This window comes from Gavia stellata, chromosome 6 (assembly GCF_030936135.1).
Source record: "Gavia stellata isolate bGavSte3 chromosome 6, bGavSte3.hap2, whole genome shotgun sequence".
Taxonomy (NCBI): domain Eukaryota; kingdom Metazoa; phylum Chordata; class Aves; order Gaviiformes; family Gaviidae; genus Gavia; species Gavia stellata.
In genome coordinates, this window is record NC_082599.1 from 22,875,972 (window position 1) to 22,892,525 (window position 16,554).

At 36.2% G+C, this 16,554-nt stretch overlaps 1 protein-coding gene across 2 annotated transcripts; it reads right to left on the reverse strand.

Annotated features, from left to right (window-relative positions):
• Positions 1-248: 248 nt before the first annotated feature.
• Positions 249-14,649, reverse strand: STAM (signal transducing adaptor molecule). 2 transcript variants are annotated; one of them, XM_059818689.1, is made up of 12 exons: positions 14,584-14,649; positions 14,401-14,496; positions 13,709-13,855; positions 13,359-13,449; positions 11,300-11,492; positions 10,875-10,969; positions 9,502-9,590; positions 7,846-7,933; positions 4,445-4,499; positions 3,953-4,106; positions 1,811-1,986; positions 249-671 (listed from the first exon to the last, which is right to left on the reverse strand). In XM_059818689.1, the coding sequence occupies exons 1-12, from the start codon at positions 14,632-14,634 to the stop codon at positions 422-424; spliced, it is 1,485 nt and encodes a 494-aa protein (XP_059674672.1). In that variant the 5' UTR covers positions 14,635-14,649; the 3' UTR covers positions 249-421. The 2 variants fall into 2 exon arrangements, with proteins under 2 accessions (XP_059674672.1, XP_059674673.1); XM_059818690.1 differs by lacking the exon at positions 14,401-14,496.
• Between the last annotated feature and the right edge of the window lie 1,905 nt (positions 14,650-16,554).

The window sequence follows — 16,554 nt, forward strand, 5'->3', positions numbered from 1 at the left end:
GATTAAAATAAAATAGTAAATTATTTTTAAACATTGTGTTAAATATATTCACATGATCACCACAGCTATACGAAATGGCCACTATTGCAGTCACACACTATATGTACATAACATATATGCCACAACAGTTTGCAAGTGTTGAGTTTTCACAGACTAGCCAATTTTACCAGACATAAATAATCTTGTACCAATTTTTAGGCATTTTAAAAGGAATTAAATGTCCTAAATATATCTGTTCCTCTGCAAAATTAAAAAAAAAAAAAATCCTAAAAAGTCAGTGCAAATTGAACTTGTTCACCAAGATAGATTCTTATTAAGCCGAGGATACACAAAGTTTAAGAGATTAAAGGAAGAAACTCATAGAATTGCCAACTGCCTTTAGCAGAGGTTAAAGAAGATTAGGAATCTGAAGTCCTGGATCCTATAGCAGAGCCTTCTGTGAGTAACTATGCTGTGGTTGTTGAGGTGGTGGAGGCTGTGGTTGTTGTGGAGGTGCTTGTTGACTGCCTGCTGTCTGTGGCAGAGGTGTAGATGCTAAGTTATAGTTTGGCACCTGGGACATACTAGTTCCAGCATTCTGATAAGCAGCAACATCAACAGTAGCAGGTGGTGGACTATACACTGAAGCTTGGTTAGAGTAAGTATTTCCAGCAACAGAGCCAACCATTGCACTGAAAAACAAAATTAAAGTTGAATTAACAAACAATTTACCAACAGAACAGCAACACTTTATTGCTTCTTCAGCTACTCTGTATATACACACAAAAATCTCCTAACTCTGGTCACCTTGCGTATTTAAACTATAGCCAATGAATATTCCGATTAAAACTCAAACACACTCCTCAGATTTAAACACATCTAACACACGTCCCATGGATTTAAAACTAGACTGTGAATCTATACTTTGTTTTATTTTAATGTGCAACACAGAATCCCATCTATCTTCCATTCTGCTCATGAAAAAAAGAAAACCCAGCCAACTGTTTTAAATAGCAAAACAAGTCAGGTGAAGTATGCAGAAACTCGCTTCATCAATATATGTGTTACCACCCCAAATAAGTAACTTTGGGGGACCGAAACTAACAAATACTTTAATAACTCAAGATGGATGTCTCTCCCAAATTTAAAACTACTTTATACAGAGAGTAAAAAAACAAAACAACCCACAACCTAATCTTTTCCTAAGGTCAATTAAAAACTTCTTCACAATGTAGGTAGCTTAGTCAAAGCTAAGCATCTTTGGGCATCTAGCCAAAATAGAAAGCCACTTGTAGCTCCTTTATATGGGGAAGCTGTATAAGCTTTAGCAAGTGTTGGTAGACCATTCACTTCTTTTCCAAAATAAGCAGAATTCTCCCCATGCTTCCACAGTAAGATATTTGAAAAAAATAACAATACAATATAAACTATCTCAGAAGTTATGAAAGTCAGCCAGAGCAGCAGATAATCTTCATCATTAAATGTATATTAAGTTCTCTAAAAAAAAAATTTAAAAAAAAAATTCAGTCATGTCTATATCATTTTCTCTAATTTTACTTTTATATAAAAGAAATATATATAAAATTATATATTTCATATATAAAACTAAAAACTAGAGAAAATTATATAAACAACAGAAAAGTTTGACTTTTGTCAGGAATTTTTATCAAATACACAACAAAAAAAGCACACTGGAAATAATTGCACTGAAGTATCTTTCAGTTGTGTTTAAAATTATATTTCTGCAAGAAAAAAATCTCCTTTAAATATTAACTGTAGTCCTTTATGTTTAAATTGATTTAAACTCTAATAGGAAAATACTTTAAATTACTTTGTGTAAGACGTCTGTGCAGGCTGACCAGGCAGTACTGAGCTGGCAGATGGAGTAACTGTGCCTTGGCTGAGAGAAGAGAGTTGTTCAGGAGGAAGATTATAGCCTTGAATATGGCCCATCTGTGCACTCCCTGCCACCAAATATGCATTACTTTGAGGTTGCCCCGGATAAACCTAGGAAGTTAAATAAATGAATAGTAAAAACAAAATACAAGAAAATTTGGTATTTAATATCTGACTTTGGAACTTAACGACAGTCTCTCAAACCTTTTATTACAGATGTTTTAATAGAAAGCAACTGGTTGTCTTCTATTAAGTGTTGCAGTATGAAAAAATTACCAGATTTTCAAAGACACATTTACATTTCTAACCTCAGGTTCCAGTACCAAAAAGGTCAAATAGTTTACTGGAAAACTTGTATTCCAAATTTTATTTTAATGACTATCACTCATGCTAATTAAAAGCTTCTACTTTTGAATGAAAATACTGAAGGATTTAAATCATGTAACAAATAGCAGTCCAAAGCAAAATACTTTCTGACGCCCAGATAACTTTCACTAAGTAGAACTGTTAAAATGGAAAGCCAATAATGTATTATTTTCATGTCGTTAGTTAGCCTATCATTTCATTTAACTGTTGAGACTGCCACTGTAAAATTGATTGAGCGGGGCAGAAAGGAAAAAAGAGATCTTAATAAAATTTCAATTGAAAATAAGGTAATGTTTTACAACTAACTAGAGGAAAAGCTTGCTAATAGATGTGTCAAGTGTATTCTAAATCAAGACTAAACCCTACACTTTTGTTCAATCATTAATTATTTGGCTTAACACAAATTACTAGAAGAAACTGAGTTTATATGTTTACTATATACAGCCCTCCTACATTAAGATCCATGAATCTCAGATGACATATTCATAGAAGGCTTATCAATACTGGAAAAGAATTTTAGACGGCAGCAAAGGCATGAGACCTTCTAACTTTTCAGAATCCCCAGACACATGTCCATTTATAGAACATTAACATTATTTGATAGGGTCACGACACGATTGCTTATCATATATGAATGGAAGACAGTGTTCCTCTTAATGCCACTGCAAAAACATACATCCTTTTCTTAAAAGGCACTGAAAGAAAGTACTTATTTGTAGGAAGCTAAAAGAACTAAATCTGCTTCAATGTTTATATAATATTGTGTAGGTATTAATAAGTTGGCTTGAAATTTTTTTTACTCACTCAAAAAGCAAGTAAATTATTGAAAAAACAATTTGAAATGTTACATATTCCTATAAACAGGAAAACAATACAGCAAGTGTGCATTAGACTATGGAATTAAACATTTAAATGTTTAAAAGACTTTAAAAATACCATAATGTATGAATACGCTAAAAGACCTACTCAGAGATAACAGGCAATTACATGGAAATGCCACCATGAAAGAATTACAATTTTTAACTTCAGTAATTTAAACACTAAATGTTCTCTATTGATATTTCAGAAAAAGGAAACTAAAAGCAGAGATTGATTTTAGGGTGGGAAGGGCATAAACTTAAACAGGAATTGTACTCCTTTGGTTCTTTACTTTCTTTGACCCACTATGCAAAGGCCTGGCAGCTTTAATTTTTAATTTTATGTGCAACTCAAAGTACAGGATGGGCTTTTTCCTTGATCAAAAAGAATTGAACAGAAAAGAACTAAAAGCATTAGAACCTGCAAGAGGAGAATATTCAAAGCTTGCAGCTGAAAACAAACAATATTTTCTTTACATACTGTGTTGAGAGAAAACACTGCTCTTTCATTTGAGATTACCTCTGAGGGAGCCAAATTATTTTAACCTAGCATTAAGGTAACAAAGATCATGAAAAGAGGTTTCCAACTCAGGGGGTGAAGGAGGGCAGAACAGCAGGGCAGAAATAGGAAGTAAATTATTACTTGCAATCAACATGTTCCACCACACTTTATATAACAGTATATATTTATTTTAGTAATGTAGAGAAGTATACTGTAAAAAAATATTTGAGCAAGTTTTGTAAAAAAGTTAGCTCATGTGAAAAACTGCTTGTCACTAATAATTTATAAGAAACCAGCCATAGGTCAGTATGTACTTGATAACATCAATGGCTACTAAAGGTTACATACATACCTGAGAGCCAGAAACACCAGATGACTGCATATAATACTGTTGGTTTTGTAGTTTTGCATACATGGAATACATTGGGTCTTCATTCATCAATTTGTTATACAAAGAAAGAGCCTCCATTGCTTTAACGTTGAGCTCTGAAAGTTCTGAATGTTTCCTAGAAAATATATTTTACAGCTTATTCTACAATTCAGGTAACTTCAGTACAGAACAGACAATACAGGGAAACTTTCATGAGGTGCGATAAGCAACATACTCTTACTGCCTGTGAAGTGATGCCTGACAAGTGCCATAATGTCAAATGGTACAATACTATAAAATACTATGTGACTAGGAAAAAACCCTTCAGACCTCCTCCCAGATGAGGAGCTACTAATAAATACACCTATTTTCTTTGCCAGTATTCACAGAAATGATTAAGACATCATTAAGTAACAACAGTGGTCCTTCTAAGAATGAATCTGAATTTGAGTCAAAACACATGTGCTTTTTTACCTGTCTATATCTTCCAACTTTTCATCTATGAGAGGTCCCATCTGGTGGCACATTGCTAGAAAAGGACATTAAAATACAGAAGGACATTAAAATATATCAGAGTAATAAGGATTTCCATACTGCAAGTCAGAAAGTAGTTTTTTAAAAAAATATCAGATAGAAACGCGTAGATGCTTGTCCAAATTTTTTTTTAAATCATTACTATAATGTGTATGCCAAAAAAACTTGTAGTAACAGAGGCAGTGTCATCAACAATTTAAGAATGAGATCCAGCAGAAGTTTTCAGTGATGGTACAGTTTAAAAAGTACATTTTATAAAGAAAATAAGAATACAGTGAAACAAAACACATTTAACATCCAGGGACTGTAAAACTGAAACTACTTAGCATAAAAAAGTTCAGGTGAACCTGAAAGGTGATCTCTTCTTCAAGGAAGAAAATTTGCCACTGCAACTTAGATCATGTGCTCAACTAACATTAGTACAAAACAATGAAGGGGAAAACAGGTTTCAAGGATTCAAATCATCTGCACAAATACACTTATAGCACATTGCTGTCTCACTGGAATCCTAATTGGGGGAAGGGGGCTTTTTCAAACCACTAATGTGCAAAAATCAACACAAAAACTTACCAGAATTAGAATGGAAAAGCATTAAAATAAACAAAAAAACACATCCCACCAACTTTCAGCACAAGTCCATGGGGTTCATGTAACTGCCAAGCAAACCACAGTCAGCTAACAGAAAGACTGACTTTGTCAAATGTAAAATAAACAGACAAGGAAGCTGAAAGGGGATATTACAGCCTAACCCTACTCCAGAATGCAAAATGTGCCCACTTATCCAAGCAATGAACTATTTACTAATCAAGAGATGTGTTTAATCCCAAGAGCCACTCAACACTCAAACTGAGGGATGAGAAAAAAGATTTGGGCATCAAAGATGACCTAAATGCATTATAAGTAGCTCTGGAACACTCTCGTCACTCCCAGTTTTCCCAAATTAGACATGCAGAAGGTCCTGAAAGCCTGTGGGCCATGACAGGTGAAAGGGCATTGCTGATGTGTTCCATGAAGGCAACTCCAGGTGAAAGAGGAGTTGTATGAAAGGCACCCATTTGCTTCTTTGAACCTGGGATCAGTAACACATTGGCAGAAGTGCTGGGAAAAGATGTAAAACCTGGTGTAAGTTCTGCCTATTTTTACGTGTAACACAAAGTGTGGTAAAAGGCATGACAAGGATTGCTTAGACATCTGTATGCTATCATGATGACTGCACTGCTGCCAACCACAAACCCTGAGCTCCTGAAAATGTTGGGATGAGCTCTCCAATTTAAAGACATTTGTGACTGGACATCTGCATGGCAGAAGAAAATGAAGTGGTTTTTTGTGAAATGTTGATCAGCACCTGCCACCACTGGTAGGAACCCAAGATCCAACACACATCTGTAACAAAATTCCCAGAAACTATGCCAAAAATAGTAGTTACCCAAGGCCTTCCTGAGTGTAGAGCAAGTGCAGTCTCAAATATGGCATTGCATAACTATACACAGCCATATGTTTGGCAAGCGCTCTTGTAGGTAGCTGGGGAGTGATCATCTGACTACACTACAGCTGTCAGATTCTACAGTTTAATATTAAACTCAGCATTGTTCTAATGATCTCACAATGCATTTTGAAAGGAGATCGTAATGCAAGGTATCTGGAGGTTGGTTGACAAGTATACCCTTCATTTCTTTGCCTCTGTCCTGGACCAGATAGAGGCAATCCTCTTCTTAAGACAACAGCCTCTATAACTATATTTGGTACTTGAAAGAATAAAAACATTCATGTTTCTTTTTACCACTCTTTAGCTTTAGTGGGACTAGAATATGTGCAGACACGTCACTGACGTGCAGTTCCTAAAACAGGGTTCATTTATAGCTATGATGAACCAAGATGGGTGTGGAAAGCCTTTAGTAAAGCCTTTGACACCATTTCCCACAGCATTCTCCTGGAGAAACTGACTGCTCACAGCTTGGATGGGTGCACTTTTCACTGCATAAAAAATAGGCTGGATGGCCAGGCCCAAAGGGTTGTGGTGAATTAAGTTAAATCCAGTTGGCGGCTGGTCACAAGTGGTATTCCCCAGCACTCAGTACTGGGGCCAGTTCTGTTTAATATCTTTAGCAATGATCTGGACGAGAGGACCGAGTGCACCCTCAGTAAGTTTGCAGGTGACACCAAGTTGGGCGGGAGTGTTGATCTGCTCAAGGGTAGGAAGGCTCTGCAGAGGGATCTGGACAGGCTGGATTGATGGGCTGAGGCCAATTGTATGCGGTCCAACAAGGCCAAGCGCCGGGTCCTACACTTTGGTCACACCAACCCCACGCAATGCTACAGGCTTGGGGAAGAGTGGCTGGAAAGCTCCCCTGCAGAAAAGGACCTGGGGGTGTTGGTTGACAGCTGGCTGAATATGAGCCAGCAGTGTGCCCAGGTGGCCAAGAAGGCCAACGGCATCCTGGCCTGTATCAGAAACAGTGTGGCAGCAGGACTAGGGAAGTGATTGTCCCCTGTACTCGGCGCTGGTGAGGCCGCACCTCGAATCCTGTGTTCAGTTTTGGGCCCCTCACTACAAGAAGGACATTGAGGTGCTGGAGCATGTCCAGAGAAGGGCAACGAAGCTGGTGAGGAGTCTGGAGCACAAGTCTTATGAGGAGCGGCTAAGGGAACTGAGGTTGTTTCCTGATTAACTTCTACATAGATCTGGAATCTGCCATTTTCTTAACAAAGCCTGGTCCTATCTGAATCATCAGTTTAAGCCAGTGTTCTGTCTCATAACAGGTAGGTTTCTTTGATTCCTTCTCTAATGTCCCCTTCCAAAATTTTTGCTGCATCAACCCAGGTAGAATGGTCTATAATGCCTCTTTGAAGAAGTAGTAGGAATAATTTGAGTCTGAAGCACTAGTTTAGTTTGTTAGCGCCTATAGAAATACAATGGAAGTGAAAAGCCTGTGGGACACCCACAGGTCTGTTCTAAGCCTCAGTAGTATTTCTGCTTCCTCTCATGGAATCTTCCTTAGGCTCCTTTTGCATCTCATGCTGTGCTACTACTCTATGGAGGAAAAAGAATGAATGAATAAGATTGAATTAAGTATTCTTGGGTCTTGAAAAGGAAAAGAATATGGAATATAGTTTCCTTCAGAGAGGAGTGGGCATGTTTTAAGTTAAAATTTTGTACTTCGATCTCTTAAGATGTGGGAAACAGAAAGTGAGAAGATAATTACAGCTCAGGCACTTTTCTCAGGCATGCTTGTGGTGCGCACATGAAGCTGAACCAGTTTTAGCTTAAATTGAATTTGTTTTTATATATGTAATTACTAGAGAGGAAAAACAACAACAAGAAACACATGAGATTTTCTTACCCTCAAGATGAAGCAATTCTGGGAGGTCTGGCTGGTCATCAGATGGATCCGCACTTTGTAACATCTGCAAGAGTTGATCCATTTTATCCTAGAACACAAATCATGTAATTAGGACATATGCGTGGGGGGGTGGAATTAACACTTTCAGGATAGTAAACTAAAGCAGCTATTTACAACAGCCATTTGGATCTCTTGGGACTTGGAAATCATCTAGACTAATTTTAAGAAAATACAAATCACACATGCTACTTTACAGGAAGGAAGATGCTTGAACAAGGAAAAGCCAAATGATAAAAATTATTAGTAGTAACAAGTGGAATGTGCAGAATACCCCTTTATTCCTAAAAGTCCTTCTGAACAGTACTTTCTGAGCAGTTTCTATTTTTCCATTCTAGTTACTACATATGCAATACTACCACCTAGTGGGATTAGTGCAAATGTTTTGACAGAATTGAGAGAGTACTTTAAAAGAAATGGGTACTTAAAACTAAATTCACTGAAAAACTACCCTGCATTTTGTAAGTGTGTGAGGCCTATTAGCACATGAGCAATGTCATTACTAATATATATGAAAGGGTTGTTTTAAGATTATTTTTGGAGGGGTTACACGGTTGACTTCAGAATAAGTCATCCTTGATTAAACAGTTTAAGTGCAACCCGTTTATAAAAATGCAAAAGGTGAGAAAATTAACAGGCATAAACTTTTTGAAAAGTATGTCTTAGAGTGAGCTATATTGCTTAACCAAACATTTTATGTAAATGATTAAAAATCACTTTTCAGCTGAATGCTATCAAATAAATAGCTTTAACAGGCCAGAGTTACATAGGCTGTAACGAACTGGAAACCAGGAAAGGCAGGAAGACGACAAATTAAGTACTTCCTTAAAAATTAAAAAGGAGAGTATTTGAGGCAGTAGTTAAATAGGACTTTAGGAAGGCAGTAACTGATTTTTCATTTCAAAAAACAATGACAGAACCCTAGTTGAGAAAGAAATGTAAGGTCATAAGAGAGAAAGCAAAAAATTCTGAAGATAACAGTTGTAAGCCCCCTGGGAGAGAAAGAAAGGAAAAAAAAAAGAAAAAGGAAAGAAAATGGCAGGGAAAAACATCCTGGGCTGAGAGTTCCTGGGAACCTTGAAGAATTGCTGCAGTGAGATTGTGCGACTCTCACTGAATATTACTTACAGAGCACCAAAAAGCTCACAGTTTTCAAAGAAAAGAGATCTTTCAGACTGGGGGAAGACAGTGGTGGTTATACTGGAAATAAGTCTAAGCCAGCATTCAAGAAGCATATCTCTGAGGTGTCCTGAAGTACTTTAAAGCAAAACTTGAAAGCAAATACGTCACTCCAACCAAGCTTCTAGTTTGGAGGTGAACAGCTATACAATCCTGGAGTAGGTTACTAAATGGAATGCAGTTTCCAAATTCAGTTTCAGAAATTACTAAGAACTTCAAGACACGTTGCACAAATTAGAATACTGCAGATATTCTTTTTTTTTTTTTCTTTTTTTCTAAATTAAATCAACTTTCCCTTCCCATTCTCTTTTGATTATGTTCTCCTGATATTTTAAACTGGTTTTGAGGTACAGCATGAAAAGGTTTAACACATATTTAAATGCACCACCAGTTGAAAATCAGTACTTGTATCAGGCTTACTTCATCAATATAAACTGGTTCAGGCTCAGGTTCTATTGTCTCTACTTGGACTTCATCACTGAACTGCACTGTTTTCTTCTCAGCTTTCACTGTAAGGTAAACAGACAGATTTTATTTTATAAAGTAAAAATAATCAAAACAATTACATAAATGTTATACAGCTAGCATGTTGCCCAAGTTCATTGCATTTGAAACATCTACTGTGAAAATTTTTTAAAAATTAGTATTTTTTTGACTTTTGAAGGCCAAAAACATCCCCATAGACTTAAACAACTTTCATAAACAAATCTGTAAATTGCATAAAAAAGACATTAGTTCACACAAGGATGTGTCAACAAGAAACAAGTTTTAGCAAGTAAACATCTTTATCTTAGTCTTCCTGCATGTAACATACTTATTAATAAGTCATCACGAAAACAGACTAAGAGAGCGTGATTGGAAGAAATAGGGCTAAAGAGTCAGGTTTAAGAGAAAACTGGTAAAATCATCTATGACAAACTTGAGCCTTCTTTTCTCCAGAGCAAAGTATAGAATCAAAAAGTTCTCAAATTTTGCTATTCCTTTTCCATCAAATAGTACCCACAAAAGCATCTCACTCCTCTGTACTGGAGGTCACAACAAGAAAGCTGCCAAATACTACTGTTATCATACTACTCTTATCAGTTAGTCTTAACATAGAACAGATGACTTGTACAGCACATAATTCTGCTGACCTGCTCATACCTTCGGCACACTCATTGACATCACAGTTTAATCTTGCAAACCCACCAGATTTACGGATATCAGTTCTAGCATCTTAAAACCTTGTTTAATATTTAATATTTTTGATAAATATTTAGAGTAGGTTAGACTGATATAAATAGATACAAGAAGCTAACCAGTATGCAGGAAAAAAAATCCTTCCATTATGCACACATACATACCTACAGTATGTAGGTTTCTTGAATTGTTTGAACAGTGGTAATCGATCTCTGACTCCCATCTGGCCAGGGGCCTTCATTTTTTCGTTGATTAGATATGTACCATTGCAACCAGGCAAAAAGGCAATTTGGGAAAAAAACCGCTGTTGCCTACATTTATGTAGGTGTCAATGGAGTTGTTAAAGTCTCAAGGAAGCTACTGAGAAAGTCAGCAGTAAACAGCATCCTATTTTTCAGCAGGTGCCAGCTTGGGCAAACTTGGTCTGACACAAAGATACGACTGTTGTTTTTGAGAGCACAGCAAAGGCTCCTCAGTTTTACTTCGAGTATCACGTTAACTTGCAACTGAATTCTATCACAAGGGAAAGGAAATAGAGAAAGTACATCACTACAGAAATATCCCTTGGGCCGTGCCAAGGCTTAATATATATACATAAATGTAGTGTTACTTACTCATTTCTGGCTCAGCAGAAAGATCAGCTGTTACAAAATTAGATGGAAACAATCCTACACCCTGATGAGTTTCACCTTTCCACCAATTCGGATCACTAAAGATAAAAAAAAAATTAAAAACCCCATACATGAAAAAACCTATACTCACATGGAACTTAGTCCTAAGAATTGCACCGCACAAGGCATTTATATTACTTGTACATAAATACAATTTGTATATACACAGAAATCTTCATACAAGAATCTTCATGCAATTACATTTGTATGTAAAAAATCTAGGAGATAACTAAAAATAAAGTATTTAATAAGTAAATACATTTTATTGCAATTGTATTCCAATGTATGCTTCTACATAGAAGATACAATTATTCTCAACTGAGTTTTACAGTCAAATATACTTCTGGTAGGCATTCTATATAAATTACCTGTCATCAAGGATAGTTATAAGTTCTCCAGCTTTAAAAGTTAATTCGTTGTCTTCAGCAGCCTCAAAATCATAGATTGCACGAACCTTTCGGCCCTCATGTTTGTGATTTGTTAAAAGGCTTGAGGTGCTTGGATACAAACTGGAAAGTGTTGTTTGCTGTTGCCTTTGTTCTTTTAGTGACAGTTCAATAGCTACAAAAGAAGAGTTATTCACATGAAAATTCCCTATAAAAATGGGTTGAATGATATGAAAATTTAACTCTGAAAAGTTTTAGTATAATTCCCTTCCTGTTGCATCATAATCAACTTCTGCCTTTCACTTAGAAATAATGGTAAAAACCGAAAAGGTGTTTTACACCTAGAGAGCACAATTCTGCCCATAGATTTACTGAGGCTTTCAACACTGACAGGATGAATAAATAGCACTTGAGCACAAACGGGATAACTCAGTGAAGTCATCCATTTTTTATTATTGTATTATTGTTAATACCTTGAACTGATGTAAAGTATTTACATTCTTACTAGCATATAAATGATGCTGAACTTTTCCAGATCGCTTGAAACATTAAAAAGATACAGCTGCTCAGCTACACATTGTTTCTCTGTTACATCAGGAGTCTTTAGCCTGAATTCACAGAATCAGAGAATTGCACAGATTGGTTGAGGTTGGAAGACACCTCTGGAGGTCATCTTGTCCAATCCCCTGCTCAAGCAGGGCCACCTAGAGCCAGTTGCCCAGGACTGTGTCCAGACAGTTTTTGAATATCTCCAAGGATGGAGACTCCACAACCTCCCTGGGCAACCTGTGCCAGTGCTCAGTCACCCTCACAGGGAAAAAGTGCCTCCTTAATTCATAATTAAGAAAAAGGCTTTTCCTTGGACAAGCAAAATTTTGTCCATTCCTTTTCTCTCCCTATCATTCCTTGAATAATTTTACATTTCTTGGTCATTTTCAATTAAATTGACTGGGCAGGAAGGTTTCGCTCATATTAAACTCCTCCAACTTTGTGAAAAAAATTATCGTGTTTAAGAAGGGACAGAGCAGGACACAAGAAACAAGAGAACAAACATTAGAGAACCTATGCAGAATATGAACCTTTGAGACACAGATCCCTTTAAAACTAGACTTTGGTGGGTCAACTGTTGAAGAAACCATTTGTAACATACACAGATGGGCTAATGGCGATTTAAATAAAACAATGTTATATTAGATAATAGCTAAACAAAAAAATTCTATTAAAGATGAGAAACAGCAAACATCCACCAACTACTAGCGCAAGAACCTCACTCATATAGTGAATAGCCATTATTTACAACTTTAAGCCCAAAGCCATACTACATACAAGGGCTAACATTTGATGCCTTTGCATTGCTGACGTTTAACCTCCAACAACAGTACCCAGACCATAAAAAAATCAAACCACTCTAAGAATAACTCTTCACACATGTCTGGTATAGGGTCTTAAATGACCTTTAAATATACCTTAGTACAACATTAAATCAAAAGAAAGCATCCTAATTCTGTTTACTGGGACTGCAGTGAGACATTTAACAGCCATTTATGCTTACAGCAATCACAGCCTTAAAGTATACTACAGAAGCAGTATTCAAAGGAATACAAGTAGTATACCAACAATACTTTGCATACAACTTATACTATTATCCGTATTTTCTCCTTCCATCAAAAGTTTAAATTGCAAATGAATGTGCTTCACTTGCCACAGGAAGAGGGAAAATCCAAGTGCAGAACTTGTATCAAACATTTCCATAATGGAACATGTCCTTAAGATGATATTTTGCAGATTTTTTTACTGTGTTGTTGCAGTTTGACAAGGGGGAAAAAAAAAAAAGTAAAAATCAGGAATTTTTCGTATTTTTTACTCATAGAATAGTTTTAATCTCTAACCCTCCAGGAAGGGTACAAAAAGAAAGGAATAGAAATCATAACCACAATTCATAAATATACTATTCACATAGAGGAAGGAAGCAAAATATTTGCTCCTGCTTTATTTGGTATTTACCAATATATTCATCAGATCAGCAAGTAAATGCACTCACCTTTAGCTAAATCCTCCTCTTCCTTTTTGTTGGCTACTGTACCAGGATCTTTGGCAACTAGAGCTGGACTTGCTTTTGCCTGTTCAGCAGCCTAGCCAAAAGTGAAAGATGTAAAAATGAATTCAACAAAAAACCGACAATGCATTAAGTTCACCAGTTTAGTTCATTTTCAATATAAAAATCTAAAGTAAATCAGAGCATTTCACCCCTCGAAGGAATGTTTTAAGACAAGAGAGATTTAATTTTGTTTGCCAAACACAGTTTGGCAAGACTACGAACTGTAAAATACAGAACTGAAGATAAAAAGAACTTGTGATACCCTTTAAGAACAACCACAAAATTTAATATACCTGTGAACCAATAACTGGGAAAGTAACTCCTTGCTCCTTAAGATTTTTTATCATAGCAGATATTAAACTAAGCTGTGGGTCATTCTTGAATTCATCAGTCCATTCCACCATAAGGGCTTTCAGCTTTTCACAAACTTTTGGATGACCCTGCAAGCACAGTAGAAACTAGTTAAATAATGTAGGAATCTGTCCTTAATTTCAAATAATTTCATGCTACTATCAATATAAACTACATAGAGACTTTACTTTGAAGTCAAGTGTATCACTAAGGGATATCTTTATCAGAAAGGGAGAACAGTACACCAGCATTGTGTTTGTACTAGTACAATAGATACTAGGCCCAAAATAGAGTAAAACAAGGTTATATAAAAGCCCTGTATTATCTCCATTTCACCACTTCTGTATTTATTGTTTCACTGCTGTTATTTAATGTGAAAATGAATTTGTATATTTATAAATTAACATATCACACCCTACCTCGCCCAAACAGAATACATAAGTAACTGTAGTGTGAAGTGGCATTCAGGCAGTTCTTTCTCACAGCCACAGTCTTCCCAGTAATCTTGTATTCTTTCCCGTGCCACCAAATTTCCATTCTTCTGAGAGTAGATTCCATTCCACTTTCAAATTACACCAATTCTCTGTCTGGTTTCGCTTTTCTATGAATTGTATAAATCAATGCAATACATTACCTTATTCAACACATTGCTTACTTCACTGGCAAAATCTCTTGAACAGACTTCTAAATGAAAGATTTTACCACAGTTTGACACACATGCTCCTAGAAGCTAAAGAAAGAAAGATTAAAATTCAGAGAAGATTTTTTGCAATATAACTTTTCAGGAAGGAAAAGCACTACATTTAAAAGAACCTACTGTTAATGCTTGCATAGCAACATGGGGATCTTTATGGTTCACTCTCTTCATAATAGAACGGAGACAGTCTTTAGGCCTAAAAAGACAGATTTAAAAAATGTAATGGAATGAACATTTCCTATTGCACACATGACAATGCATGACAGTGCTAACAAACAGCAAGCTCTCCCAAACATCGTCAGTAAATTATTTAGTATCTATAAAGTGCAACATTAAAAAAAATAAAACCGTTAACAGTTGTAGCCATTTCTATCTGTAGGATTGCTAAGTTTCTTAGTTATTAAAACCTCTCAGTAAGTTATGTTACCTTTTGTAGTTACAGAGAATTACTGTAAATACTCCAGAAATGCATAAAATCCCTTACAATTGGAGAACTGTAATTCTCTGAGGTCCATGTACCTACTCCTCTGTATTTCACATACATATGTGAGAACATTTGCTTACATACTGATTACCAACACCCTTTTCCTACTTTTTTTTTTTAAATTACCACCACTAAGTTCCTCAGTCTCTTTTAATCTACAGAATAACATTTATAAAGAAGACATGCAATGAGCCAACAAGTGCTAAAAAAAACTTAGACATTCCACATCAAAGTTTCAAAACAATTAAATACAGAATTCAAGTCTTACCTATGTCGTGGTAGATAGAAAAAATGTGAAAAGGAAATTTAAGAAAGAATGTGAATGGGAGTTTCACACACAGTTTAGCATATTAAAATCTGTGTGACTTTGCGGGTTTTCTTTCTGTCTTTAAAGGTGGTGGAAGGTTGAGTGAGGCTGGGGTAGGAATTATCATGGGCGTTCAAGCCCTGAAAATATAACCCTGAAAGAAGGTAAGTAGGGAAAGAGGAAAAGAGGAGGTAAATTTAAACTAAGAGATTTTATGCATTTCTGGAGTATTTATAGTAATTTTTTTTTTGAAGCAAAATTATTTTTCTATTCAACTGATACCCAAGAACTAGCATGAAACTTAGGTATAAGTTATACCACTATTTGGCTATACTATATTTGGCAGTGTCTACATTTTACAGAAATGTCCACCTCTTATTTAGTAGTACTAATTATAGAAAATGCTTTCACACAGCAAGACTATGTATCACTCAGTGTATACCTTCATAAAACCAATTATTACAAATTAAGGCTATAAGGCAAGCACTGCCTTTTATCTGTTAATTATCCAAGACTTCTCATATGTTCACTTTAACTAAGAAAGAATACATGCTAAAATTTTCAGAAATAACTGCTTTTTTTAACCATTAATTTATGAGTAGGACTACCAATGTGATATGAGCACAAGCACAAAAAAGTGCATGTCCATTAATTGTTAAGCCAGTATTTATAAAGGTGGGGTGCAGGATCGAGAGCATAGCAGTTCAGGAACAGGACCATTAGTCTAAATTTTTTTTATAAAGGAATCCAAAGTCTTATTAAAAAGTAATAAAGTAACAAGAAAGCCTCACAGAATCACTAAGGTTGGAAAAGACCTGTAAGATCATCAAGTCCAACCAATTAAAAAAAAGAAATTAAAAAAAAAAACAAAAAAACAAACCACACCACACAACAACAACAAACCACAACACACCAAAAACCAACCCACCCAACACCACGCAGCTCCATGCCCATCAAGCTACATCCCACAATGCCACATCCACACACTCCTTGAACACCTCCAGGGAGGGTGACTCTACCACCTCCCTGGGCAGCCTGTTCCAATGTTTCACTACTCTCTCAGTAAAGAACTTTTTCCTAATATCCAGCCTGAACCTCCCCTGGCGCAACTTGAGGCCATTTCCTCTAGTCCTGTCACTAGTCACTTGGGAGAAGAGACCAGCACCCACCTCTCTGCAACCCCCTTTCAGGTAGTTGTAGAGAGCGATAAGGTCTCCCCTCAGCCTCCTCTTCTCCAGGCTAAACAACCCCAGGTCCCTCAGCTGCTCCTCATAAGACTTGTGCTCCAGACCCCTCACCA

Bases quoted from the DNA above. Each gene is read 5' to 3' on its own strand.
- STAM (XM_059818689.1), bottom strand. From the start codon at position 14,634: ATGAAGAGAGTGAACCATAAAGATCCCCATGTTGCTATGCAAGCATTA. The intron at 4,500-7,845 runs GTAAGAAAATCT...GTCCTTTTCTAG, and splicing joins AGAATTGCTTCATCTTGAGG to CAATGTGCCACCAGATGGGA. The intron at 4,107-4,444 runs GTAAAAAAGCAC...TATATTTTCTAG, and splicing joins AAGTTGGAAGATATAGACAG to GAAACATTCAGAACTTTCAG.